The sequence below is a fragment of the Ammospiza caudacuta genome, chromosome 25 (assembly GCF_027887145.1).
Source record: "Ammospiza caudacuta isolate bAmmCau1 chromosome 25, bAmmCau1.pri, whole genome shotgun sequence".
NCBI classification, from domain to species: domain Eukaryota; kingdom Metazoa; phylum Chordata; class Aves; order Passeriformes; family Passerellidae; genus Ammospiza; species Ammospiza caudacuta.
In genome coordinates this window covers 4968982-4996421 of record NC_080617.1, presented here as the reverse complement: position 1 = coordinate 4996421, position 27440 = coordinate 4968982, and the positions used below count along the sequence as shown (strand labels likewise).

The window sequence follows — 27440 nt, the reverse complement described above, 5'->3', positions numbered from 1 at the left end:
TGCCAGGAACGCATCCCTGCACCTCAGGGACACAGCAGCAGGAAAAGCTGTCAGAAAAACACCCAAACCCTCAAAGCCTTTACCTTCAAGTGCTCCCAGTCCTGTAAGCTCTCTTGCCTCTGGTCAGGGGTGTGGGCTTCCCATTAATGACAGCCACTAATTAGTGCTAATGAGAGATATGACCTGTATCACCAGGAGGATGTTCTGCTATCCCAGTGCAGTGCTGGGCTTGCTGTGGGCAGCTGATCTGGTTTGGCCATGGTTCATTCCCGTGGGCAGTGGTTGGAGCTCCAACACCTGACCAGAGATCCAGCCTGTGCCTGCAGTTCCAGCACTAGCACGGTCCTAACCCAGAGGCCTTTGGCTGCTGCTCTGTCATTTCCTGAGAGATTACCTGGGAACAAACTGAGAACCCTGTTTTATCCTTCCCCATCTTAGGGAGTGGGGTTTGGCCACCAACAGGTGCCTGGAGAGGAGCATCTGCACCTCATTCTCACACTCTTTGGTGTAAAGTCCCCTCAGGTGTGGGCAGGACCAGCTGTGCCCTGCCAGAGCTGGACCCTCCCTGGGACCCTGATATCTTGTCATGCACTTATTTCCTTGCATGAAACAAAACATGCTCCTCATGAGCCCCTCACAGATCTGAGCTGACAATGGAAGGGGTGAGACACCAATGTGGCTCTGGGAAGTTACCAGGCTGAATGCCAGTGGAGGGGGCAGATCTCCTCTTTGCTCTCTTGTCCCAGGGCACTTTCCAAACATTCCTGGACAGAGCATCCCCAAAAAGACTGTTTTGCCTCCCCAGGACTGAGTGCTAACAACATGAGCACTGCATGCTCAGGAGGGGAGGGCACTGGAGCTGTTGGAAGCCTCGTGCCACGTGGGCATCTCCTCTGGCTCCATGTGTGCCAGTGCACAGGCACCAGCACGCCCGGCTGGCCCAGCCCACGCGAGGGAGATGCTGCCCTGGCAGCCTGGCCAAGGCTTCAAAGGCTGCAGGATGTCCTCAGCCACCCCGAGCTCTGCAAGCCCAACCACAGGTTCTGCCTCTGGCAGCTGGCATCCATGGGTACTGATGATTTGGTGCCAGAGAGGTGGATGTGGCATCATCTCACATCCCCTCTCTGCCAGTGTTTGAGATCCCAGCACGGAGTGGGACTGCAGCCAGCAGCACCCAAAGCAAACTGTGCTTTATCTCCCAGTGCATTTCCAACACCAGGACAAGCTCTCCAGGAGCAAGATGATTGTTCACTGTGCTCCTGCAAGATGGACAAGGCCCCAGAGGAGCAGATCCACATTCTGTTTCTCTTTGACAGTTTAAATGTCATAATGCCATTGCAAACCTGACCGTGGTATATGTTATTTTACAGCATTTATTCATCTCACCCTAAAAGCACTGGCAATAAAATTAAATATTTCATAAAGTTATTTGGCCGCTGTGCTGCCAGAACCCAGGGCAGCACCCTCCCTCCTGCCATGAGATGTAGCAGGGGTGGCACAGCTGGACTTGTGATCCTTAAACAGGGATGCTAAAGATCAGGGAGCTGTGCTTGAACCTCCTGTGCTCAGGTGACCCCAGCAATTGTCCTGGCCAGGATGAACCAGGAACAAACCCAGGCAGCTGCTGGGAGAGTGTGTTGACAACCCCCTGTGTGACAGTCCTGGGCCCTGCTGGGACCTCGGGACAGCAAAAAGTGAACAATTGTTCATTATGGTTTAATGAGTGCCTCCTGTCCATGAGAGGCCCAGGGTTTGGTTTGCCCTCATCACCAGACAGGTGCTGGACAGAGGGTCTGGGGCACTGAAGGACTCAGGCAGGTCTTGGACATCTTGCAAGGACAATTCTGCTTCTTGTAGGGCTCTGAGGGTGCTGCTGGGCAGGACACCAGGGCTGGGAAGGTGGTGATTGTGCTCCCAGAGAAGGTGAGAGAAGGTGCCGGGGCAGGGGAGCTCCTGGGGGTTTCCTGAAGCCCAGAGTCTGTTGCAAGGTTCCTTTTCTCCTTCCTGAGCCCTGCTGTGTTGTACTGGGGAGGGTGACACCCCCTCAGAGCCCCACAGCTCCAGGCTGGCCTGGCCCTGCCCCAGCCTGATGTGTTCCCACGACCCCAGTTTGCCCAGCATGTTCCGTGAGGGGCAGTGGGACAGCTCTGCCTTTTGTTTTTCCTTCCCTTTGTCTGCCAGTGTTGCAGGTTTCCTCTGCTCTCATTTTTGGGTGGAAACACAGCTTCCCTCCAAGCTGCTGCAAGGAACCATCCTCCTGCTTGCCTGCTGTCCTGGGCAGGCTGACTCCCAGCCCTTCCTGCCTGCATTTTGCACAGTTTCACCTCTTTTAGATGAATAAAGACTCGACATTATATGCACTAGACGAGTGAGGGACATTAAGAATGAACTGGAACATAACTGCAAAATACAGCATGTCCAATCCAATTTTTCCTAGCAAATGAAATGGATCTGGTGGAAAATAAATACAGAACTTCCAGGAGCAGCGTCCTTGAAGAGCATTTGAGGGGGATGAAAAGATTTGAATGGATCAACCCTCTATACCTCTTCATATCTCTCCTCCCACCCTTAAATGCCATCTTTAACAGAAATAAATTAGAATAAACGATCAGCCCATGCCTCCTAAAGACAGGTGGCAGGGTAATATTAAAAGAAATGAATAAAAATTCATTTAATGAGCATTGTTAATTAAACCTGGAAATCAAAGAGGTCTGAGTTGTGGGAATTCAGAGGAAAAATGAAAATGAAGGGAGCTGTAGCTCGGGGCGGGAAGAGTGGAATTAAATTAACTGCAGTGTGGGGCTGTGTTTGTTGATGTCGATCACACAGCGCGGCGTGCTAAGCTGGGGGTGAAGGGTTTGTGCTCTGCCCCACGTAAAACACGCGCTGCCGATGGAAGGTCCCGCCCTGCGGGTGGCACGGGGAGCCCGCGGGGACCCGCGGTGACACCGGCCACGGGGAGCTGTGACCGCGTGTCCGGTGCCGCCAGTGTGTGCCGGGGTGCGAGCGGCCGAGGCTGTGCGTGTGCCCGTGGGGTCGGGCATCGCCGCTCCGCCGTGGGACCGGCGTGGCCGTGATATCGGGGGAAGGGGGATGGCATTGGGGTCACTCTGCCCGGCTCGCCCCGCTGTGTCCCGTGCCCGGTGCCGCGCTCCGGGACCCGGTGTTGCGGGCCCGCCTCGTCCTGCCCCGGAGGGAGGGCTCAAACAGAGAGTGAGGGAGGGACGGGGAGGCGGAGGGAGGGATGGAGGAGGGCGCAGAGGCAGGCACGCCGCCCGTCGGTGCTCCCCGTTTTCCCCCGGCTCTGTTGCACTCGCCGCCCGTCCTCCCGTCCGTCTCTCCGGGCAGGGAGCCAGACCCGGAGCATCCCCAGACAATTCTCGTTGTCCCCAGTCCGGGATGCAGCTCCCCGCTCCCCGTCGGGGAGGAGGGTGAAGAGCCCCGGGAGGAGCCCCGAGCTCTCCCGGCAGCACCGGCCCCGGGCCCCGCTCCCGAGAGGTCGCGGCTGCCTCCGGGGCCCTCACAGCGCTCCCGGAGGGGCCCCGCACCCGGCTCGGGCTAATAAAGTCAAACCGCAGAGCATCGCCGTGGTCCCACAGCCCGCCCGCACTCTCCCGACCCTCGGGGCTCTCCGCGGCAGGATCCTCAGGCCCGGGGCAGGGGAGCCGGGGTGGCACCGCGGGGAGGGTGTGCTGTACCGGGGACAGGGGACCGGGGCCGCTCGACGGCGCGGGGGTAGCACCAGCCAGCTCCCAGGGGGCGGCGGGTGCCCCTCGCCCCCCGCCCCGGCCGCCTCCCGCCGCCGTCCCGCCGCGCCCGCTGTCGGGAGCCGTCGGGGCCCCGCGGGAGCGGGCGGCGCGTCCCCGTCCCCGCGCTCTGACGCGCGCTCCCGGGGCGGCGGGCGCGCCCCCGCCGCTATAACTGGCGTGCATGGAGTCGGGGCCGGCGCAGAGGAGCGGGCGGGCGATGGGAGACGCCGCTCCGGCGGGATAGAGGGGCGGAGACGGGGGCACCCCCGGGGCCCGGCCCGCCCGGGGCTTGCCGCGGGCCCGCACCGATGCTTGTGCACAGCTACCCGGGCATGGTGAGTGCGGGACGGGCACGCGTGGGGCGAGACGGGACGGGACGGGGGGTGGGAGAATGGGGCCGGGGGTCCGTGCCCGCCTCACCGCCGCTCTTTTCGCCGCCGCAGGACCGAGCCGAGGGGCTGCCCGGGGCGCCGGCCGGGGCCCGCCTGCCGCAGCTGCCCTCGCTCAACCAGGCGCCCTATGGCTCGGCGCCGCCGCTCTGCCACACGCCCGCCGCCGACTTCCAGCCGCCCTACTTCCCCCCGCCGTACCCGCAGCCGCCGCTGCCGTACCCGCAGGGCCAGGAGCCCGCTTACCCTCACCTGGCGGACCCGTACGCGGCGCTCAGCCCCCTGCACCAGCACCAGCAGCCGGCCTGGCCCCCGCAGCGCGGCCGGCAGGACGAGCCGGGGCTGCTCTCGCAGACGCACCGCGCCCTGGGGCTCGACCCTCGCCGCGAGTACCCCGCCGTGCCCCGCCTGCTCCACGGGCTGCCCGACGGCGGCCACGGCCTCGCCGACGGCCCGCTGGGCCTCCACGGCCTCGGCCACCACGGCCTCGAGGACATCCAGGTACGGGGGGACGGCGGGAGCACCGGGAGGGTGCCCGGGGTGGGTTGGTTGCCCGGGGATGGGGCCAGATCTCCCTCTGCCTGTGCCACCGGGGATTCCAGGCCGGGACAAGTCGGGCCCCACGGCGTTCGTACCCCCGGGCAAGCACAAACACCGGGCCGGGGATTCCCATTACTGGGGCTCGTTCGTGCCCTCAGAATTCCCTCTGGCCGGGGGCAGGGGGGGCTCGGGCCGTACCCGCGCCGCGGGCAGCCGGTGCCCGGAGCCGGCTGACGGCTCTTCCTTCCCTCGGTGCTTTCAGGCCGTGGACGACGGCGGCATGAACCTGCTCGATCAGTCCGTGATCAAGAAAGGTAAGAAGAGCGCGGCGGCTCAGCGGAAAGCGGCACCGGACCGGGCCCCGCTCCTGCCCTCGGGGCTCCCCAGCGTCGGGTGCCCCCGCGGGGCTGCTCCCCGCCCGTCGGGACGGGCTCGCTGCTGTTCCCGGCGAGACTAAAACGAAAGCGGCGGGTCCCGGCGGGCCAGTGCTCCCACCCGCCCCCCGGCCCGCTGCTCTCCCTCGGGCGGTGCCGCGGCCGCCGCTCCCTCCCGGTACCGGAGGGCCCGGACGGGCGGACGCTGCTGTCCGTGAGCCCCGGGGCCCAGCCCGCCGGCGGCCGCGTACGGTTTGCATGGAAAGCGCGGGGATGCCCCGGTGGTGCTCAGCGGCAGCTCCCGTTGCTCCCGGTCCCGCCGTTTCCCGGTCGGAGCCCCGTGCCTGGCGGCGGCGGAGGCAGCGCGGGCCGCGGACCCTTCACACCATTCGGTGGGACTGGTACCGAGGGAAGGACGCGTTTAACGGAGGCGAGAAGTGGCTCGGCTTTGGGGCCGGTGCTGCCTGTCCCGCATCCCCACCTCGGCAAAACCCGGGTCTGCGGAGACCCCCGTGAGCCGCTCCAGAACCGGGGCTTGGCTCCGGGACCGGAGGGGAGGAGCAGCCTTCCCCGCCGGGACTGGAGCGGGGATCGGGGCTACGGGCAGACACCCCGCTCGACCCCCGAGATCTCCCGCGTCCGGTTCTGTCCCGCACCCTGATCTGTCCCCCACATCCCACCCAAGGAACCGGTGGGTAAATAGCCCAACTCCCCAAAATATTTCTGTGCTAAATTTTCCGCCGGGCCGTTGCGAGAGCGATGAGAGGAGCGTCCGGTGCGGGGCTCGGGGCGATCCCTGCTATGGAATATCCAGCACTGCTCTTGGCTTCTCCCCGCGATTTTTTACAAAAAATGTGCATGGGAAGGATGCGTTTAACCACAACGGAACCGCAGCCTCCGGGACGGCTCGGTAACGTGGGCCGGTGGGTGCTGCAGCCCCGGTGCTCGTCCGGGCCATGGGCGATCCCCGGTAAATGCATGAAAAACCTCCCGATCCTGCGGTTCTTCCCCAGCTGCCGTCGGTCGTTCCGGGGGGAGCGGAATCCCCTTTCCCTACAAAAAGCTGTTCTAGGAACGCGCGGCTGCCAGCGGGACATTAATGACCCGCATTAATTGAGCTTTAATCAGAACGCTGGAGAGGCGTTTCATTAAACATTCGGGAGTGAGGAATGCTCGCAAGAAGCTGAGCCGGCACCGACCTTACCTCGGTGGCTTGGGCAGGGCAGGAGCGCCTCGGAACGCTCGGGAAATATCCCGGAGTGGGAATGTTTGTCTGGAAGTTCGGTTGGAGTTATAATGGTTCAATGAGGTATTTCCCCTCCTTTTTCCAAAAGCGCCATTACTTAGAATTTTTTATCTCCTATCAGGCGGATTTGTCGTTGTTTAGTGCCTGTTTTTTTGCCCTTTAAGATTCTCTAGTTCTCTAGTCTTGGAAAGAAAAATTAAAAAAAAAAAAAAAAAGAAGAAAGGAAAAATAAAATTAAAATATCTCTGGCTGAAGGCAGGAACGGTGCAAAAATCTCAACCGCAGCCCCTGTGCTCACGGACACTTGTTCTTCCACGCCCGTTCTTGTTTGGGTATTTTAAATTTTTTTTTTTAATATTAATACATCTTTTCCGTCCCTGTTTTTGCCCTCTTTATTATTATTTTAATTTTTCCTATTATTATTCCTGTGTTTGGAGCGCGAAGCTCCGAGTTTGCTGGAGAAATCGATAAATCCAAAGCCAAGAGCGTGATTGTGGTGGGGAGCTGGGCAGCCCCAGTGGAAGCGGCGGGACGGAGCCACCGGGGCTCTGTCCCGGCACTGCTCCACCACCCTCCACGCTATCAGGGATCGGGAGAACGAGGGCCGGAGTGCTCCTCTTCCCCTGCTCCTGGAAGCTCCCAAAAGGGCGAGTCCAGCTCTAAAGAAATCGGAAAAATTATGGAAGCTGCAGCCAGGGATCCCGGATCAAACCCCTCTGCCCTCCACACGGCCCGGGGAATAAATTCCTTTACATTCGGCTTTATTTAATTTTAGAATGTATAAAACGCGGCTCTGTCAGCTTTGAGCTGTGTTCTGGAGCCCCAGCGGGGCCAGAGCCGCTGAGGGTGAATGACACCCCAGGAAAAATAAAATAAAATTAAATTAAATCCATCTGAGGCAGCTCCCGGCGGGTCCCGGGCAGAAAGAGCCGGAGGGAGCGGCCGGGCAGCAGGGTTCGAGAATCCCCTCTCTGAAGGGAGCGAGGTTAAACCCAAAAAGCGCAGTTTTGTCCTAAATCACACCGAGACCCCAAACACCGATTAATCCCGGAATTCCAGACGGAATGGCCGTCGCACAGAAACCTGATAGAAATCTTTGCGTGTGGAAACAGATTTATCTCGCCCAATTAGTACCAGATACCATTGTCCTGGTTCAACAACGTATTAATCACCTGCCCTAAATCCCCAAACCTCCCTTTTAGCTCCCATATTTGGAGTCGCGTTTAGTGCCCGGTCGGACAGAGCCCGGAACGGGAGGGACGAGCCCGCAGCCCCGCGCTGTCCCCGCAGCCTGTCCCCTCCCGCATCCCGGTTTTTGGGGACATCCCTGTGACAGGGGAGGTCACTGCCGATGTCCCCCTGCCCGGAGCCTCGGAGTGCTATGTGGGAGCATCCCTCACCGCGTGTCTGTTTTCCCTCCTTTTCCTTCTCAAATAAACTTCCCGCCCTTAATATAATTCCAAGGATTTTGTGGGCATCTCGGAGCTGCGGTGCTTTGCCACTTTTCCCCCTCCGAGTGTTTTCCCCAGCCCGCAGCGCTCCGATGCCTTCCTGCAGGTAACTCTGAATGAAACAAGCGGAGATGAAAAGCGGGGATTCACCCCAGGAAGGGCTCGGGAACCATCCCGGGACCCCCATCCCGGGATCCCCATCCCGCTTCCCTTCGGGGGCAGCCCAGGGAGGCAGATCCCGGCTGGAAACAGGAGCTCAAACACCCATTTCCACCGCTGCCCTCGGGACTGGCTCTGGTTCGTTATCGCCGTGGTGATCCCCAGGGCTGGAGGCGCTCAGGGTGGTGAAAGGCACCGAGAAATCCCCGGTGAAGGGTCCGGTTTGAATGTGGGGCGCGGTGGGTGAGCTGGGATTTCGCTTGGAGCACGGAGAGATGTGATAATTCTGAAAAATGGAGGATGAGTCTTTCCCCCGTGCTGTCGTGACAAATGGGGTGATAGATTTCGTTTGGGAATCAAATGGATTAAATCTTGGATAGGGCAGCAGAGCATTTATGAATATCTTGTACCCCCATTTGTTCATTCTCCCTTTTTTCCCAGCAGTATTTCAGAAATTGTTTTATTTGCCTTTCTTTTGTTGTTGTTTTGTTTGTGGTCGAATTATTATTATTATTATTATTATTATTATTATTATTATTATTACTATTACTTTTCCTTCCAAGCATTTATATAAGACCAGGAAATATTAGACTGGGAAACATTAAAATTAGCTCTGAAATAGTTCAGTTGGGGCTCTATCTGCTTTGTATACAGCAGCTCAGGAATTTTCTGCTCCACTCACCTGCTGCCCTGATGTTTAGTTGCCCAGATCAGCTATCAAGGTCTGGCTGTGAGACCCCCCCAGAGATAAAATTGGGGACTCAGCAAGTCCCGAGCTCCTGGTGCAGGGTGCGACCTTCTGGTTATGAAATCAAGCATTTAGGTCGTCGTGCTCAGTAGCAAAAAATCCCGCGGCTTGGTTGTAAAATAAGGAGGGGTTTTATTGCTTTCACATCCTTTTGGGATCAGCAGAAAGCTTCTGGGAGAGCCTTTTTATTGCAAAGAAAAATACAAACCTCTTTCCCTGGCACCTGGGGTGTGGGAGCAGCCCTGGCTCCTGCTGGAGGTGGGCAGGGGAGATCTGGGGCCCTGTGGCAGCAGGAGCAGGGTGAGCCACAGGGGCTGGTGCACCCGCTCGAGGGCACGAGTTTTGGCTGTGGCATTTTACAACCTGGAGTAGAGGCAGAGCAGGGTGTGACCAGCGTGGGCTCACACTGGCACCCAGGCACGCACAGCTCCGTGCTGGGGCAGTGAGACCTGCTCCTGCCACTGTGCCTGGTGTTTGTGGATCTGCTCCTGTGGATCTGCTCCTGCCACTGTCCCTTGTGTTTGTGGCTCTGCTCCTGCCACTGTCCCTTGTGTTTGTGGATCTGCTCCTGCCACTGTCCCTTGTGTTTGTGGATCTGCTCCTGCCACTGTCCCTCATTTCTGTGGATCTGCTCCTGCCACTGTCCCTCGTTTCTGTGGATCTGGTGCTGCCACTGTCCCTCATTTCTGTGGCTCTGGTGCTGCCACTGTCCCTCGTTTCTGTGGATCTGCTCCTGCCGCCCTCCCTGATGTTTGTGACTTGTTCCAGTTTCCATCCAGCCGCTCCGAGGGGCAGTGCTAGCGTTTCTGCTCAGGAATGTGGACCTGTTTGGCTTGATACTGGACAGGCAGATGGAAAGCTGTGCCTCAGAGCCCACAGTCAGGAATATTGCAAGAAGTAGCTGTCACTGCTAAGGAATGCAGCAGAGGAGGGAGATTAAGGCCGAGATCCTCAGATCCACTCGCCACCGCACGCGAGCTCCAGGTTTTGAACCTTCTCAGCTTCTTCTCAGGCTGGTGGGATTGGGGCACTGGCCTGATGGCAGCAGTGCCATTTCTCCTTTGTTTTGGTGCAAGGAGGAATCGAGCTGTGAGAAATGTAAGAAGCCAGATGTGGCAGAGGGGAAAAAAAAAAAAAAAACCCTGAAAGAATGGTAGATTAGATAAACATCATTTCCTGTGACGAGCAAGGTAATAAATGAGGTCATGCTGTAAAACACCTGGGGCTGTGAAGACACAGCTTTTACAGGACTGTCCAGGGCCGTGGGTGGAGGTACTTGGCTCCCAGTCAACTGCAGGGTGCTGGGCTCACTGGGGAGCCCTCCCAGCTCTCTGCAGCCTCATTGCTGCAGCAGTTTGCCTGAGTAGGAAAAGGGGCTCACCCGGGACAAGCCGGGTCTTGACTGGAAGTTTTGCTGCCTTAGTGCTGCTCATGAATGCTTTAAAGTTTGGACAAGCCCTCGCACACACCGGGAGATAGAGCAGCGCTCCTCGAAACGCAGTCACACCTCCCGAGCCTGCTGCTTCTCCCTCGCGCGCTCGCCGTGCGCGGCAGGAACACCTACTAATCAAACAGAGGAACTTGAAAGAAAGTTTTCACTCTGAACTGCATCCAGATCACCATTCCTCCATTAAAATTATATTTTTAATGTCCTATAATTGCACCAGGATAAGCCCAGGTGTGTGTTCATGTGAGATAACACACGCGGGTACTGGTGAAGGCGCTGGGCTTTGTCTCAACCTCCCCGGTGCCTCCCAGGCATGTGTTATCTCCAAGTTTCATGTACCTTGTCATGACTTACTGTTTAATTAGATGTTTCTAAATGAATTTTTTTCTTGGTTTGAAATAAAGAGCAACTCTTAAAGGGTAGGTTCAGGAAAGCCAGCTTGGGTTGTTTTTTTGGCGTGTGGCTTGAGCCAAAGCAGCAGCACCTCTGTTCTGGGAGAACCTCAGGTGAGGCTTCTCCATGGACAGCTCTGAGAGAGCAGCACAGATGTGTTGGGCTTGCTCTGGAGCACCTTTCCCTTCATATTTTGGGGGCTGTTAGGTGATTTTGCAGTTTGTTGGCTGCTGTCACATCACTACCCTGGCTCCCACAGGGGCCTCTTCATCCACATGTGGAGTGGCAGCAGGACAGCCTTGGCCAGGTGACACCTGTGGTGTTGGTCCCTGCAAAGGAAGTGGTGCCAAGATCTTCATTTGTATGACAGCCCAGGTCCCTGCCTCACTGGGGTCCATCAGGACACACACCCAGGGCAGCACAGACACAGGCAAGACCCATAGGGACCCATAAATGTCACTCCAGACCAGGGTCACACTAAACCTGCAGCAGAGCAGAGGCAAACACAGATTATTCCTCCCAGTTTAATAATATTCCAAGATAGATGATCTCAGAAAAAAAAATGTTTGCAATCTCTCTTAATTATTTGAAGCCTAAATGAGGTTCTCTGAAGTCCTAGACTAGCGCTCTAACCACTAAACCATCCCACCCTTTCCTGTGTGATCCAGGGAATTACTCACTCTTGCTGTCCTTCCATTTGTTTGTTTATTTTAATTCTTAATTGAGGAACTAATTAACAAATCTGGATGTGATGCTTCTGCGTGCTCAGCTCCCATCTCCCTGGCCTGTCCCCAACCCAGCTCTTCCTTCCCTTTGGTTGTGGTTTGGGGGGAAAGGGCAGAGAATGGGAGTGAGAGGGAATTGCTAGAAAAGAGCCCAAGGTGCCCATTGCAATTAAACAACCCCAAAACATAGCCTGGCAGGAGCTTGGGGCTTGGAGCAGGACAAGGGGAGCTGGGAGCAGGTTCACCTTCGTGGCTTAAAAATCCATCTCGGTGTCTGTGGTGCGTGCTTGGGATTCCAGCTGGGCTGAGTCTCCCCACCCTCTATCTCAGGCATTTATCTGGCATCAGTCACCAGAGTGCCGAGGCGCCAGCGAGAGAGGGACTGGGTCAGGCCCTGCTCCCTCCGGACTGGTCAGACAGGTCCCAGGTGGTGTCCCCAGGGCTCCCTGGGAGCCCCAGAGTGGCCACATGTGTGGGAGAAAGCAGAGCCACCATCCCAGGCCTGGAGAGGTGCGAGCAGAGGATCTGACCGAGGGTGCTCGGGAGGTTTCCAGCATAATATCCCAGTTAGCAAGAGATGGGGTGGCCATCGAAAAACCGTCATCAGAGGGTTTGTCTCAGCAATACACTGGTGTCAGCGACCCAGGGCACCTGAGCAAGGAAAAGGAAAAGCCTTTTTTGCTGTGACAGTGGGTGAGCAGCTCCGAGGAGCCGCTGAACCGAGAGATTCACGTTGCTGTGGTCAAACCCAGACTGAAACCCCGCCAGCACGGCGGGCTGGCAGCGAGCTCAGTACAAAAGGAAGAAGTTTTTCTATTATTATTCATGTCTAATCTTTGCCGGATGGTCTTTTGCCCTTCAACAACAACCTGAATAGATTTAACAAATTGACAGGAACGTGGCAGTGGCTTCCACAGGATCGGCCGCCGCTCGCCGCGATGTCACAGCTTTGTTCTTCCCTTTTAGATTATGGAGATCCCAACCACACAAATTCAGGTGCATCTACAGGGAATACAGGGAAAAGCTCCCCTGCATGTTGTTGTGAAATGGATTATGTGTTTAAACACATAAAGATCTCATAGACTGGGCGCCGAAGTGTTTGTGCTGCTAAAGGAGTGAATTTGGGGTGGTTGATGCTGCAGGCTGAGTTATGGGGTGTGTGGGGCTGGGATCACTCATTGCAGCACAGCCAGGGGTGACATTGGATGGGGAACTTCCCTTGGTGTCAGCATGGAGCAGTGTGGCTTTTCAATTCCTCTGGATTAAATCCTCTGGCTCTCCAGTCTCCCGTTTCTAAACCTGCCCGGTTTGTGCTGTGAAACACGAATTCTATATCGGCAGAATTTGAACTGAATTTTAAATAATTATTCAGTAATTGAACTGAAATTGAAATGGTTAATTTTCTAGTGTAGGTATGGAAAGGCATAGCTGCAGATTCAGAAAAAGTAATTTAGAATCAAGGGGGATGGAAATAATGTGAATTACCAGATTAAACTGACTTCTCAATGAAGTCGCTGCATCGGGGTGGCTTCCAACCAACAGTGCAGGAAATATCTCCAAACACTTTGTCCCTCAAAAGCAGAACCCAAATAGTTTTCATTCATTCCCTTTAAAGGTTCAGACACCTGAGTTTTACTATTTAGGGGGACATTCTAATCATTGATGTTTGGTGCCTTCCAGTGAAGTGTTTCTGCAGTTACTCCTCAGACTGTGACATCAGGGTTCCCCAGACAGCAAAATCCACTCCATGAAATGAAGCATGGAAAGGAAACATGTGGGAACTCACCACAAATTAATTGTGAGCAGTTCCCAAAAAACTGACAAACTGAACAGCAGCATATTTGAGGTCGAGTCATTCCTAAATGGTGAAGCAGAAAATGCATTGGCTGAATTATCAATTGCAAAGCACTTTCTAGTCCCCTTCCCAAGTCCTGCAGGAGCACAGGGGGCTGAGTAAATTTTAATATTATATCAGCTGGCCATTCTTATCAAAGCATGATGTATTCAGCAGGGACCATTCTTGACCAAGCCATTGTACCCATGGATTTGGGGGAGTCTGAACCTTCCTGCTCTTCAGATCCATCTCAAAACTCCCCAGGAGACACCTGCAGTGACACATGGCTGGGACTTCACTGGGTCAAACAGAGGTGCAGAATGAAAAATGGAATTAATATCACATGGCAACTTCATATTTCCTTCCCAACGTGATGAATGGATTTGCATAGGAAACAAAATGTTAAATATGGGAGTTTTGCATAGGCATGGGACCTCTCCTGATCAGCTTTCTCATGGGAATAGATTGAGGCTGTATCCCTGCTCTCCTCTGAGGGTCCGAGATTCATTTCCCTATCAGAGCCCAGCGATCTCGAAAACCCACAGATAAAACCAAGATTCTTTCCATCCTTCCATTTGAAAAGGCCGATGCTGGCGGTTCCTAGAGAGGCTCTTTGGCAGGGGGACTTGGTTCAGGTTGTGCATTGGAGATAAAGAGAATACCTGTATAATCCCCTCTGGGAAGAGAGGATAATTACAGCGTGTGCGTTTGAAATACAGCTGATGGCTCTGACCTCCTTCCCTGGACCATCCATAAATACCTCTCTGCTGAAACACCGGGAAATTGGTGCAGCTGAACTCTGCAGCACCTCCTCCCTGAAAAAGGGCTTTTAAAGGGATGGCAGGAGCAGCTTTCCCTGGCTCGCACCCACATCCAGATATTTTTTTTATATATGTATCTCCATGTTATAATTTACATCACAGCCCTCTCTGGAGAGGGACGGGGGGCTCAGGGGCTTTGGTGGGGGCTGCAGACAGAGCTGCTGTGCCTGAAGATGAGCGATTGCTTTGTCCCAGGTTGTCTCCTAAGGCGATTCACTGCTACCTCTTTAAAATGCAACCTCCACAGCAGCACACTCCCACTTTTAAAGGGATGTCGCAATAAAAGCTCCGATATTCGGGGATTCCGCCTGACCGAGGAAGAGAATTTACCTGCAGTGGACCTGGAGAGACAAGAAAACAGACTTGTAAGACGGGCAGCGATTTGCATGTTCCCTCCGGACCTGTTTTTCCCCTTACAGCACCCCGAGCTCCAGCTGGAAATGGAACAGAACAAATAACAACACCACGATAAGCAACTCAATTCCCAAGTACCACAATTTTTCCTGCTTACAGATAATTTTGCAAGCGAGCAGCGCATTTCTCCTATGGAAACGAGTCTGTACTTCGTATTTTTCTCTTTTTGTAGGAAAGTTTCTTTTCCCTTAAACCCAAAAATCGATGTTTTGCTGCCAGCCCTGAGCACGGACACCGGCTCCTGCAGCTCCCCGCACCGAAGACTTAGCTGGGCTGCAGCTGCACCTTTTTCACCGAATATTTACATTTCAAAGTGCCCATTTCCAGGAATCACAATGGTAATTTCACCCACAGACTTTGGTGAACAAATATGAGGAAGGAGAAGGAATGCAGGAGCTGAGGGATGGAGCATCCTCAGCCCGGAGCGTGCGGGAGAGGGAGGATGAGGAAGAGGAGGAGGATCGGCTCGTGCTGGATTTCACTGGGCAAAAGCAGGAAATTCTCCAAGGTTTTCTAGGTAAAAGCATTTGAAGGATGGGTTTGTTTTGCTCCTTTTTTTAACCTCTTAAACTTAAAAGCTAAAGGATCTGCAAGCCGGAAGTGGCAGAAATTTTGTGCTTTCTGTTGGGACACTTTGTAGGAATGAAGCTCCTTATTCCATTCTCTGGATTCACAGCTGAGCAATCCATTCAGCCGCGGTTTTATCTTTCTCCCGGCTGTCTCCTGAAAAACCCTCAGGGATTCAAAGCTGTGACATCCCATCCCATGGGCTGCAGCATCGCTGGAGGTGTGGGACTCCTGCTCTTCATGGAATTGCCTTTCCATTACCTGTTGTTACTTTCTCAAAACCCTCTAATTTTATGGATCCCAGCACCTGTCTGCTCCAAGGGGCATCATCACATCCCGTGCTCAGGGGCTGGACCAGCTCCTCCTGGTGCATTCAACACCCAAGGACTTCTCCCCTGGAGAAATCTCCCACCAGAGATTGCTTGGAAAGTTTTAATTGGGCACCATAACATCCCTCCCAGGTAGACATTATTGTATTATTATCTGCAATTTGTTGCTGGAGACAGTCAAGCCCAGACTGGGATGGTGACTTGTCCTGTGTCATAACACAATTTCATTCTGGCTGTGCCAGATACAAAGAGATAACCCCAGGCAGGCAGGGTGTTCTGCAGCTCAGGGAAGCCAAGGGATGAAACCTTTGGTGGTTTTGGACACCAGGACTTGTTTGAAATCTCTTTCTGCATCAGGGTTTTTCGAGCCACAGCAAATGCAGTTGTGGGGTTCATTATCTGACAGTTACACCAGGGTGTGTTTTAAAGACAAACCAGAGCTGACTGAACACAAAAGGTTTCTCTGATGGGAGATGACAAACCTTGAGGTTCACAGGGAGGATGGAGTCATGGGTACCTGCTCCAAGCGACTCTCTGGGAGTTTGTGTCTCTCCAGTGCTGCTCACACACACCTGGAATAGAACAGATTGCAAACGGCACCTGCCCTGTGAGGTTCAGGGCTGCAGTGAGAGGCTGAGTCTGATGGAAACGCTCCCTGTGAGGTGTACAGAAGAAATGGGGATCATTTCCCTCCCCACACTCAGCAAGATTCTGCTGTGTGCTGTTACTGCCATGCTGCCCTTCTCCAAATCTCCACAGCTCCAGGAGCCAAGATGATGGAGTGACAAACAGCTCGATTTCACAGCTTCCTACAGAAAATCCAGAGCTAGGAAAACAGAGGCTGTGTGTAACCAGCCTGCAGCACAGCATTTCCCAACACTTGGGCATCAGCTGAACCTGGATTGCTTAGAAAGGCATTGCCACAGACTGGAATGGCACACACACACATCATGCCCACGTTCCTGAGCTCTGGTAAATCATTTAACTTGCTCTGTGCCTCAATTTTCAGGAGCTGCCTTGAGTCAGGAGTGAGTTAATGGCTTTGTGGCTGGTGCTGTACCTGCACTGCACTGAGGATCAGCAGTGTGTGAAGCCCTTTGAGGCCTGCCAGCACAACCTTATTCCAAAATCTGTTTTCCCTTTCGGATCTGACTGCTCTGACCTGTGTCAGTGCTTACCTGTGTCCTGCCCACCTGCAGCATCCCCAGTCCAGGTCAAAATGTGTCACAGGGGCTTCAGTTTTTGAAATCTGCAGCCAAGCTCACCTGAATTTGCTGATTTAGAAGCAGCAGGACTAATCTGAATAAAAAGCACTTCCACGGGAAAAAACCCTCTCAGAAATGCCAGGCAGCTTAAGAAAACTAGGAGGACAGAGTGAATCAATCAAGCATCAATAAATAATAATTGATAAATAATAAGAACAGATAACAAAGAGGACCTTGCATTCCCCAGGAGTGCTCTGAGCAGTTTTTAAAGGTCTGAGGTCTCCTTCTTCCCCTTTCTTTGGCTGAATCAACCCAAACTCCCACTTGTGCCATTTGTAGCTTCCTGGGGTGGGCTGGGGTGACCCAGGGGTGCCCCATCCTGCTCACCAGGCAGGGCTGGAGCTGTGGTTGTTTGGGCAGCAGCATCCAACCCTTCCTCATCAGCCTTTGCAGCGTGTTGGTGTGTCACTGTGCGCACGAGCATCTCTGGGATGTGTTCCTGTGTTTCCATGGGCAGGACTGGGACCTGACCCTGCCCAAGCTGCTGCCAGGGGGACGAGGGAGGGAGAGCCGGGTCCCTGCGGGAGAGGTGATGCCAAAAACGGGTGTGTCCTGTGGCAGATCCATAGGAGGGATGTGTGTGCAGTGACACAATGAGAATTTCCATCCCACACGGGCGGCTCTCAGGTCCTTGCTGTGCCCGGCTGCTCCTTTGCTCAGGCGCCGCAATCCACGCTCACATCGGGGCTGTTCAGCGCCTCAAAGTCACCGTGCAGACCCTGTCTCTGCCCCGAGGGGTCTCTGCTCTGCCCCGAGGGTCTCTGCTCTGCCCCAAGGGGTCTCTGCTGCACCCCAAGGGTCTCTGCTGTGCCCTGAAGTGTCTCTGCTGTGTCCCGAGGGTCTCTGCTCTGTGCCAAAGGGTCTCTCCTGTGCCCCAAGGGTCTCTGCTCTGCCCCAATGGTCTGTCCTATGCCCCAATGGTCTCTCCTATGCCCCGAGGGTCTCTGCTGTGTCCCGAGGGGTCTCTCCTGTGCCTCAATGGGTCTCTGCTCTGCTCCGATCACCTGCTGCTTGCGGGAGCAGGAAAGCAGCAGCTGAAGATCGAGGGGGACTTTTGGTTTACTCAGATGACAAGAGACAATTCTGGTCTCTCCTGTGCCCCGAGAGGGTCTCTGCTCTGCGCCAGAGGGTCTCTGCTGTGTCCCGAGGGGTCTCTGCTCTGTGCCAAAGGGTGTCTGCTCTGCCCCAGGGGTCTCTGTTATGCCCTGAAGGTCTCTGCTCTGTGCCAAAGGGTCTCTGCTGTGTCCTGAGGGGTCTCTGCTCTGCCCCAAGGGTCTCTCCTGCACCTCGAAGGTCTCTGCTCTGTGCCAAAGCGTCTCTGCTGTGTCCCGAGGGGTCTCTGCTCTGCCCCAAGGGTCTCTGCTCTGTCCCAAGAGTCTCTCCTGTGCCCCAGGGGTCTCTGCTCTGTGCCAAAGGGTCTCTGCTGTGCCCCAGGGGTCTCTGCCCTGCCCCGGAGCCGGGCTGAGCCCTGGCAGGCAGCTGTGGGAGCAGCCCGGGGCTCAGGGGGTCGGTGCTGGGCGCGGGGCTGCCGGCCCGCTCCTCTCTCATGCTTCCTTCTTGTCTGCAGGCTGGCTCAGGTGCTCCGATCACCTGCTGCTTGCGGGAGCGGGAAAGCAGCAGCTGAAGATCGAGGGGGACTTTTGGTTTACTCAGATGACAAGAGACAATTTTGGTTCCCCAAAAGCCAAGGAAACAAAGCTGTCAGGCTTTAATGGTAGCTTGTCTCCCTCCTGCAGCATGTTTATGGGCAAACAAGCTGCAGATCAGACCAGGCAAACAGCAGCAGGTGAGGCTCAATAACAATAACTCGTGATTAATGGCGAATGTGGCTTTGTTTATTCTTGTTGTATTGAGGCAATGCTGTCTAATGGCTGAAGCACTTCTGCAGGACTCCAGGGCCCAGCTCCCAGCACTGCTCCCTGCTCCATGCCTCCCTCACGTCCCCTGTGAGGGCACAATCTCTGCGTGACACGGCCCTGTCCCACACCTGCACAGCCCAACGTGACGGGGATGTGGCCTTGGCTGAGGCTTTGAGGCAGACGAGCAGTGCCAAAACCCACGCTCAGTGCTGGGGCCTGCCTGGTTTGCTCGTGGCACGGAGCTGGGCTGAGCCAGCTGTGCTGGGCTTCACCCTCCACAGCAGTCAGCTCCAGGGCACAGCTTCCCAGGGCTTCGTTTCTGACATTCCTAAAGCCTCCAGTACAGTGTTTCCCAAGTGTTGTGTGTCTCCATGCTGCACATCAACATCACCTGTGCCTCCCCTGTCGCTGCCTGGCAAACCCAGGGCTGTGTCCCACCCTTCTCCATAGGCTCTGGTGTTAAGCCACACTGGTCCCAGCTGGGTTTGCCTCCTCCCCATGGATGTGTGGTGAGGCACGAGCCCTCTCCCTGTCCCTGCATGGCTCTGCTGTCCCCTGGGTGTGTGCAGATCCCTGGCCACGCATGCAGCTTGAGTGCAGCCATGGCATGAACACAGGCATGCACGGATGTACCCAAATAAAATCCAGGTTACAGAGTGGATCAGTCACACACAGCTCTTCACAGCACTCTACAAGCAACACCTGCTCCCCAGGGGAGTCTGGTTTGGGGGTGGCCCTTTCTGCAGCAGAACCCATAGCTGAGACCCTGCAGGGCTTCACGGCTCAGCAGCACTGCACGGGTATTTGCAAACCATGCTCTGACTTCTGGTTTTAAGGGATCCCCTAGAGACTAACCTAACCTGTTCTGGGACTGCGGAGGAAAGCTTTGAAGTTGCTCCTTCCTGGAAATAGTTCTGGTTTCCTACATCTCAGGGGGATGTTCCTGGGGTTTGTTCTGCCCCAGACCAGCCTCAGCCCTGGCAAACACTGACACAGCTGCCAGCTCCAGCAGGGCACTGGTGCATCTCGCCCTTTGCTCCCTGACTTTGTGCAAGTTTTGTGCTGGGAGGAAACTCCATTTCCCTCAGCTCCTTTCCATTCATCCCTTAGCCTTAAAACATGAGTCATTTTTATGGGCATGTGCTGATTTTTATTGCCATGCTAGCGAGTGGTTGAGCTGGATTTACAATATGCCAATTGTAAGAGCCCCCTCATAGGTCCATGAACCCTCCCTGGTTAATCCTGGGGCTGCTGTTTCATTTTGGCCATATGTATTTCCTTTATAAACCATGGCAGTCACTGCTGCATTGCTTGCAGGAGCCATCTGACTGTGGAACAGTCATTCCTGAGGAAGGACAAAGAATGGCAGGGCTGAAATGGTCTTTGGATTATTTCAAAAACCTGCTTTTTTTCTCCCTGAGTTAAATTAGTTATTAATTTCAGAGCATAAATCCAATAAATCCAAGTTTCACCTACAGTTTTAACTTACAAGCCTTTATTGCATCTAGGAATGTTTCTTATGGGATGACAAATGGGAAAACTGAGCCCCTTTGCCCTGGTGTGGTGCCATGGGCCCAACAAGATGCTGCAGTTACCAGTGCCTGCCTAACCTTGTGCTAATTGACTTTTGCCCATTAAGCAAAGGGAAGTTTGCGCTGTATTAATTGGGTTTGATCTTCTCAAGCTTCCTTTAAGCCCGGGATGATGAAAGTTTAGGGCTGTGGCTATTTGTGGGGTTAATCCCAGAGCTGAAGGCAGAGGAACTCTTTCCCCTGGTTCCCGTGGGCACATAAGGGAAGCAGAGCTCTCGGCCAGCCCAGCAGCTCCTGGGCTTGGGGCAGGGGATGGAGGTGGCTGATCCTGCCTGGTGGGTGCTGGCACTGAGCTGGGCTGCAGCTGCACAGGGTTGGCATCCTGGCCATGGGACCAGCCACGTTTTGCCCGGCCTCTCAACTCCATGGAGCACCCAGAGGGGACAGGGAGGGCAGCTGGCCACAGGTCCAGCCATCCACACTATGACAATGCTCAGGAGACCAACCCAAACCTTGGCTTTAATTACAGCTGGGCTGGGAGGTGTGAGAATGCAGGGCAACGTCCAGGCTTCTTCCTTTCCTTCGACCTTTATTTAGTTTAGTTTCATCACCCCACCTCGCTTCTCTCATTGAGGAAAACAAGGAGCTAATGAGACATCCCAGCAGCCGTGCTGCTGTCTGGGAGGGGCTGCAGAGCTGCCTGGAGTGTTCAGGTCTCTCAGCCACGACCTCCTCTTCTCTCCCTGTCCCTTGTCTCCAGTGCCCATCCCCTCCAAGGCCAACGGCGCCACCATCCCCGCGCTGTCCATGAGCAAGGACGGCCTCATCGGAGGCGTCACCAACCCCAACGAGGTTTTCTGCTCCGTGCCCGGCCGCCTGTCCCTGCTGAGCTCCACCTCCAAGTACAAGGTGACGGTCGGGGAGGTGCAGAGGAGGCTCTCGCCCCCCGAGTGTCTCAACGCCTCTCTCCTCGGCGGGGTCCTCCGCAGGTAAGCTGCCCCAGGATCTGTGTTCAGCACCAGCTCTTGCCTCAGATAAAGAGATGAGAAATTCTGGTGTGTGGCGCGTCAAGGAATAGTATTTTTATTGCTTTTTTTTTTTTTTCTTTCCTTTCAAACCTCAAAGCTTAAATTAGGATTATGGTTGTTTCAACATGAATTACATGGAAATTTATTTTCCCTCTGTTTTCTCTTTCCAGAGCCAAATCAAAAAATGGAGGTCGGTGTTTAAGGGAAAGGTTAGAGAAAATTGGATTAAATCTACCTGCAGGAAGGCGCAAAGCTGCCAACGTCACCCTGCTCACATCCCTCGTGGAAGGTAAGAGTCCCTCCATGGAGGGTAGAGTGCCAAAACTTCCATCCCCTTAATTTCCAGCTTTCCACAAACCAGAACTCTTAAAATATGGAGTGGTCACCACTGAATGAGCATTGCAATGTCCCTGTGTAAGCCTCCACACTGATTCAAGAATGTGTCCTTTTAAATGAGCAGACTCTTGGGACGGCAGCGGGCAGAACACGAATGAAACCAAGACAGCAAATGTCCCAGAAAATGTCCAAGCACATTTGCCCTGCCTGTGGTAGGAGGTTGGAACTGCATGATCTTTAAGGTCTCTTCCAGTCCAAACCATTCTAGTCTATGTTTCCATGTCTTTATTTCAAAACTCAGCTATTTCTGCTGGATCAGGTGTGGCCCATGGAAAAGGGCTCCTCATGGGTGCCAAGCAGGAATGTGAGCATCCTTCTGGCTTGAACTCAGAGCATCCCTCATGTCTTTGAGCTCTTTTTTAACAGTTGGGTCACAGAGTCCAAACACAAAAAAATCCTTAATAAAGCTGCTAAGTATTTCCCAGCTGCCCTGCAGCCCCGTGTGCCCACCTAAGGCACAGCTCAGGTGCTTCCAACCATGCCCAAGCTCAGGTCCGGGTCATGTCACCTGTAAAAGGGAAATGCCCCATATCCAAGTCCTTCCCTGCTCCAGGAAATGGGTGAGACACCAAGGAGATGTCCAACTGCTCTGAGGTTTTGCAGGTGGAGCTCAGGTGTGGAGCAGCCACCCTCAGAGCCATGGAAAAGGTGCTGCCCTGCCCAGACATGTGAGGTGCCCCTGCCTGACTCGATCATTTCCCCCCCTCTTACTTCTCCCCACCATGGAAATGATGATGCTGCCTCTGAGGAAAGCACACGGGGATGCAAACAAATGGAATGACTGCTCTGCCTCCCTCTGAGCTCAGGAATCCATTGTGTCCCTGCCCAGCTGCCTTGGGATCCTGAATAGAAAATCATCTCCATTGTCGCCAGCAAATGAAATGACCCGCTTCATTAGGCCGAGGTTGTTACCCAGGGCAGTTGGTTGTGCTGAGTGAAAGGCTGATTTCCATGAAAAGAAAAGAAAGAAAAGAATGAAGGAAAGAAAGGAAGGAAGAAATATACAGTTTGATTTCAAGTGGCTGCTGATGTTTTGGTTCCTGCTTCCCAGCTCGTAGTAAATAGGAGTGGTGCCGTGTGTGTTTGATGGATATAATTTCCTCCTGCTTGTAAGCACGATGGAACCAGGGGATGTTTCACCCAGAGGAAGGTGCTGCTGCACTGCCATCACCCAGCAGACACAAACTGGTTTGTCCCTCTCTGCCCCAAACACATTCTTCCCTGAACATTTACTGTCTTGGCTTAATTTGTTTTCTCCCCTCTGCCTTCCTGAGGTCTAATTATTTAAAAGAGTCAGTATGGATGGGGTGTTGAGTGCTAATGAAATATTTTTTCTTACACTGACCCACAGCCACTCATAGAGATGGGGAGGATATTCCTGGAGAACCCAGGGAGCACCAGGTAGAAACATCTCCCTTGGAAGTCCTCACCATGTACACCAAGCAATCCACCCTCTCTGGGGCAAATGCTCCATGAGAGCACCTCCAGCCTGGAACCCAGGGGAGCAGCAGGGCTCTATTTCCACTCCAGAAATGTCCCTAAGCTCCTGGGAGGAGATTTGCCCTCAGCCAGGCTCTTGCTGCCCACCATGGCCCTCTGTGTGCTCTCCTCCTCAGGATCTGGCTCAATGTGTCTTTAACACTAAAGCCAGAGTGTCCTGTTCCCCCTGGCACCTCTCTAATCCAGCATCCAAACTGCCTTTAAAACACATTAAAATGTGCAGCTACTCACACAGTCATGGAAGAAATAAATCCTGGCTCTGACATGAGGCCACTCAGCTCTCTTTTATTATCCCAGTATCAGTTTTTCAGTAGTTGTTCCTTTCTGACTGTTTTTTTTTTTTTTTTTAACACACAAACAATTGCAATTCTGATTCTTTGGGTTTACCTTATTTGCTCTTTCTCTGGAGGAGGAGATGAAGTGGAAAGTGCTGCTGTTGTGTGGGAGGCAGAGACACTTCCCTGTGTCAGGGCTCCACAGCCTGAGCTGGGCAGGCTGGGCTGGGATCTGGGTTAATGCTTTAGGATGGATGGCCTAATACATGTGAGCAGCAGGGGGGCAAGGAAAATTAGCTCTGCCTGCCCGAGCGGGATTTCGGGTGTTGGGCATGATCAATGGCCATCAGCTCTGATTATTTCCACGGGGACGCCTGGAGATGGATCAATGCCATCAATGGGTGGGCATTTCCACGGGGTGATGGATACGCTGCCTGCACGTGCAGCCCGAGGGCCCTGTGGGGGATGTAACCCCCTTCGCCCTGCCCCTTCCTCTTCTTCTTCCCCCTGTCCCTTCCTCCTGCCCTTTCCTCCTTTCCCTTCCCCCTGCCCTTTCCTCCTGCTCCTTCCTCCTTTCCCTTCCTCCTTTCCCTTCCTCCTGCCCTTTCCTCCTCCTCCTTCCTCCTGCCCTTTCCTCCTGCCCTTTTCTTCTGCCCTTTCCTCCTGCCTCTTCCTCCTTTCCCTTCCTCCTGCCCTTCCTCCTGCTCATTCCTCCTTTCCTTTCCTTTCCTTTCCTTTCCTTTCCTTTCCTTTCCTTTCCTTTCCTTTCCTTTCCTTTCCTTTCCTTTCCTTTCCTTTCCTTTCCTTTCCTTTCCTTTCCTTTCCTTTCCTTTCCTTTCCTTTCCTTTCCTTTCCTTTCCTTTCCTTCCTTTCCTTTCCTTTCCTTTCCTTTCCTTTCCTTTCCTTTCCTTTCCTTTCCTTTCCTTTCCTTTCCTTTCCTTTCCTTTCCTTTCCTTTCCTTTCCTTTCCCTTTCCCTTTCCCTTTCCCTTTCCCTTTCCCTTTCCCTTTCCCTTTCCCTTTCCCTTTCCCTTTCCCTTTCCCTTTCCCTTTCCCTTTCCCTTTCCCTTTCCCTTTCCCTTTCCCTTTCCCTTTCCCTTTCCCTTTCCCTTTCCCTTTCCCTTTCCCTTTCCCTTTCCCTTTCCCTTTCCCTTTCCCTTTCCCTTTCCCTTTCCCTTTCCCTTTCCCTTTCCCTTTCCCTTTCCCTTTCCCTTTCCCTTCCTCCTGCCCTTTCCTCCTGCTCATTCCTCCTTTCCTTTCCTCCTTTCCCTTCCTCCTTTCCTTTCTTCTTTTCCCTTCCCCCTGCCTCTTCCTTCTCCTCCTCCCTCCTGCCCTGCTGAGGTCACTCTCTGTCCCTCCAGTTTCCCTTTCAATCTCTTCTCAATTTGGGGAGGCCAAGCAGAAAATTTGGGAAGAAGTAGGGAATTTGGGAGGAGGCAGGGAAAGATGCAGCAGGGGATGTTCCCAAGTAAGAAATGCCTCTGCTGTTCTTCCTTTTGCAGCAGGTGCCCAGAGTCACTCCTCACCCTGCTCCAAGGCCAGCCCTGCCTTGATGCTCTGGTAAAATGTAGTAAAGGAAGGACCCAGGTGCTGTTTAGAGCTGGCACTGGCTTATCTGGCCCACACAGACTAATTTACAGATGAGAATAAGAAACTCAGTGGTGTTTCTGCAGCAAGAGATGAAGTTGGGGAGAGCTCTTGGGTGGCCACTGAGACAGGGAAGGGCGCCAGTGCCACCAGAACTGAGCCCCAATGGTTCTGAAGCTCTACAGGAGTTCCCACCTCCCAGTTTCCAGCTCCCAGTTCCCAGCTCCCAGTCCCACTGGTGCTGGCACAGTGCTGATGTCCCTCTGTCCTGCTCTCAGGTGAAGCCATTCACCTGGCCCGGGATTTTGGCTACGTCTGTGAAACCGAGTTCCCGGCCAAGGCAGCAGCGGAGTACCTGTGCCGGCAGCACTCCGACCCCACGGAGCTCCACACCAGGAAAAACATGCTGCTGGCCACCAAGTGAGTACAGAGGGCAGGGAGCCACTGGGGCACTGGGGATCTGCAGCCTGGCAGGGCAGAATGAGCCCCCAAACTTTGCTTTTCTGCGGGGAATATCGCCAGCGAGGGCGTTATTTACAAATCACAAATGGTACAGGGTTGCTGTGGAACGTGCCTTGAGCTGTTTTATTTTCCAGCATCAGTCTCACTACATGGTGATGACAATGGGAAGATGCCACCAGCTCACATCCCAGGCAGCAGACCAAGAACTCAATGTTACAGCTCACTTTAAAAGTTTTTTGACCAATCACACAAAGCAAAAGCACATTGACAGTAGTTCCATCCAACCACTATAAGCACAGGTACCTTTGGTTAAACAATGCTTGCTTATTTCGAATACAATACCTGCTTGTGAGCCTTAAAACACAACACACTGAGCTCCATTATGAAGCTTCAACCTTCCTAATATCTCACTAGATAAACTTTTCTGCAGCTTAGAGAGTTATTCTAGACAAGCGTTAATACACAGACCATTGTTCTATTTGTCCTTGCTTTTCTACAGTTTAAATAATTTTTCTGCTGACCAATCTCACGGCTGCTGCTCAGCTCCAATCACAGTTATGCTGTCTCTGGGGCCTGCCTTTTGCAGCTTTCCCAAAACCTCTGATTTTGTGAATTCCCACAGGGAAGAGATGGGTTCAGCATTAGCCCCCAAACTTTGCTTTTCTGTGGGGAAGGAAGGTGTCCAGCAAGGGGGAGGGCCTGTAGGGATTTGAGGGTTTGCCCCTGCATGGGAGAGGGTAATCCAGCCCTGGAGAGCATTTTGGTACTGCCTCATGTGCCCTTTCCAAGCTGTGGCTCCAGTTCTGCATTCAGTGGCTTTCCCTAGGCTGGAGCCAAAAATTCCCAATGGGGAGGTGGCTGTTGAGGCAGGGAACAGAAAAGAACCCCAAAATGCACCCATAGAGGTTGTGGATGTCCCTGAAAGCATTTAATGCTAGTGTTAAAAACGCCAATCACTTGTTTTTAAAAGTTTAAAAGTTTAATTGTAATAAAATGGTTTTTAAAATAGTAATACAATTAGAGTAATAATAATTTGGACAATTTGAATTAGGACAATATGAGACAACAAATACAAAGAGTTAGGGGCAGTCCAAGTACCTTTTCTGGGCAGCATAAACCTGAAAAAGGACCCACGTTAACAAAGGATTAACCCTTAAAAGCAACAGCCTGTTGTATATTCATACACCTCATACATGATGCATAAATTCCATTCAAACACAGGATTCTGTCTGGTCAGTGCCAGCTTCTTCTTCTGAATCCTAACAGCACCTTTGAGGCAGGAAGAAGTTCGTTTCTTCTGATAAGAAGGCAATAAATTCCTTTTCTCTGAAAGATTCAGGTGTCCTGTGGCTGCTATTTCGCTGCGAGTCCTTTCTTTAAAAAAAGTATCCTACATAGCATCGTTTCTATTTTAACAACTTTTATAACCTAAACCTATATTTAACACAGCACTTAAGAGAATTAATACAGCATCACTTCCTAACACAGCACATATAATATTCATTTTAATATTTGTGAAAAGGCAGTCATAAAACACATGCATTTTTCATGCTAGGTTGGACGAAGTTCTGAGCGACCTGGTGCCCACACCAGAACTGGATGATCTTTCAGGTCCCTTCCAACCCAAACTGTTCTGTGATCCCATGGCTGTGTCCTGCAGCATCTCAGTGACCAAACCTCTCTTTTTCAGGCAAATTTGCAAGGAGTTTGCAGACCTGATCGCCCAGGATCGCTCTCCGCTGGGGAACAGCCGCCCCTCGCTGATCCTGGAGCCGGGCGTGCAGAGCTGCCTGACCCATTTCAGCCTCATCACCCACGGCTTCGGGGGCCCTGCCATCTGTGCCGCCCTCACCGCCTTCCAGAACTACCTGGTGGAGTCCCTCAAGGGGCTGGATAAAATATTCCTCAACAGCACGGGCAACGGGCACACGGCCGGGGACTCCAAAGCGTCAGACAAAGAGGTGAAGCATCGGAAATAACGAAATTACAGCGCTGCCTCCCCCCGTGGGAGCTTCCCCTGGCTCCACGGGGAAAAAGGTGACCCACAGCACTGTTTGTGAACTGCTGAGTTTGGATGTCACGAAGCAAACAAAGAACAGACAGGAAAAAAAAGGAAGATTTAAAGAATTTGAGAAGAAAACAGTGCTAATGAACGTAGTGAGGTTGAGAGAAGCCAGGCTGGTGGCTTTGGGGTTTTGCCTTTTTTTTTTTTGTTTTGTAACGTGGATGCAGGAAGACAAGTCATGTGCAATTTGATTTTATTTTGCTTTTTTTAAAAAAATAAAAACATAGTGAAATCCTGGAATTTGTTCCAAGTGAAAAACTGAGAGGAAAGAGCAAAAAGCCTCATCA

General features: G+C 53.5%; 1 protein-coding gene across 1 annotated transcript; it reads left to right on the top strand.

The window, feature by feature from the left end:
• Window positions 1–3975: 3975 nt before the first annotated feature.
• Window positions 3976–27067, top strand: TFAP2E (transcription factor AP-2 epsilon). Its single transcript, XM_058819970.1, has 7 exons — window positions 3976–4084; window positions 4193–4639; window positions 4941–4992; window positions 20603–20831; window positions 21041–21159; window positions 24905–25046; window positions 26779–27067. The coding sequence occupies exons 1-7, from the start codon at window positions 4058–4060 to the stop codon at window positions 27065–27067; spliced, it is 1305 nt and encodes a 434-aa protein (XP_058675953.1). The 5' UTR covers window positions 3976–4057.
• The last annotated feature ends 373 nt before the right edge of the window (window positions 27068–27440 follow it).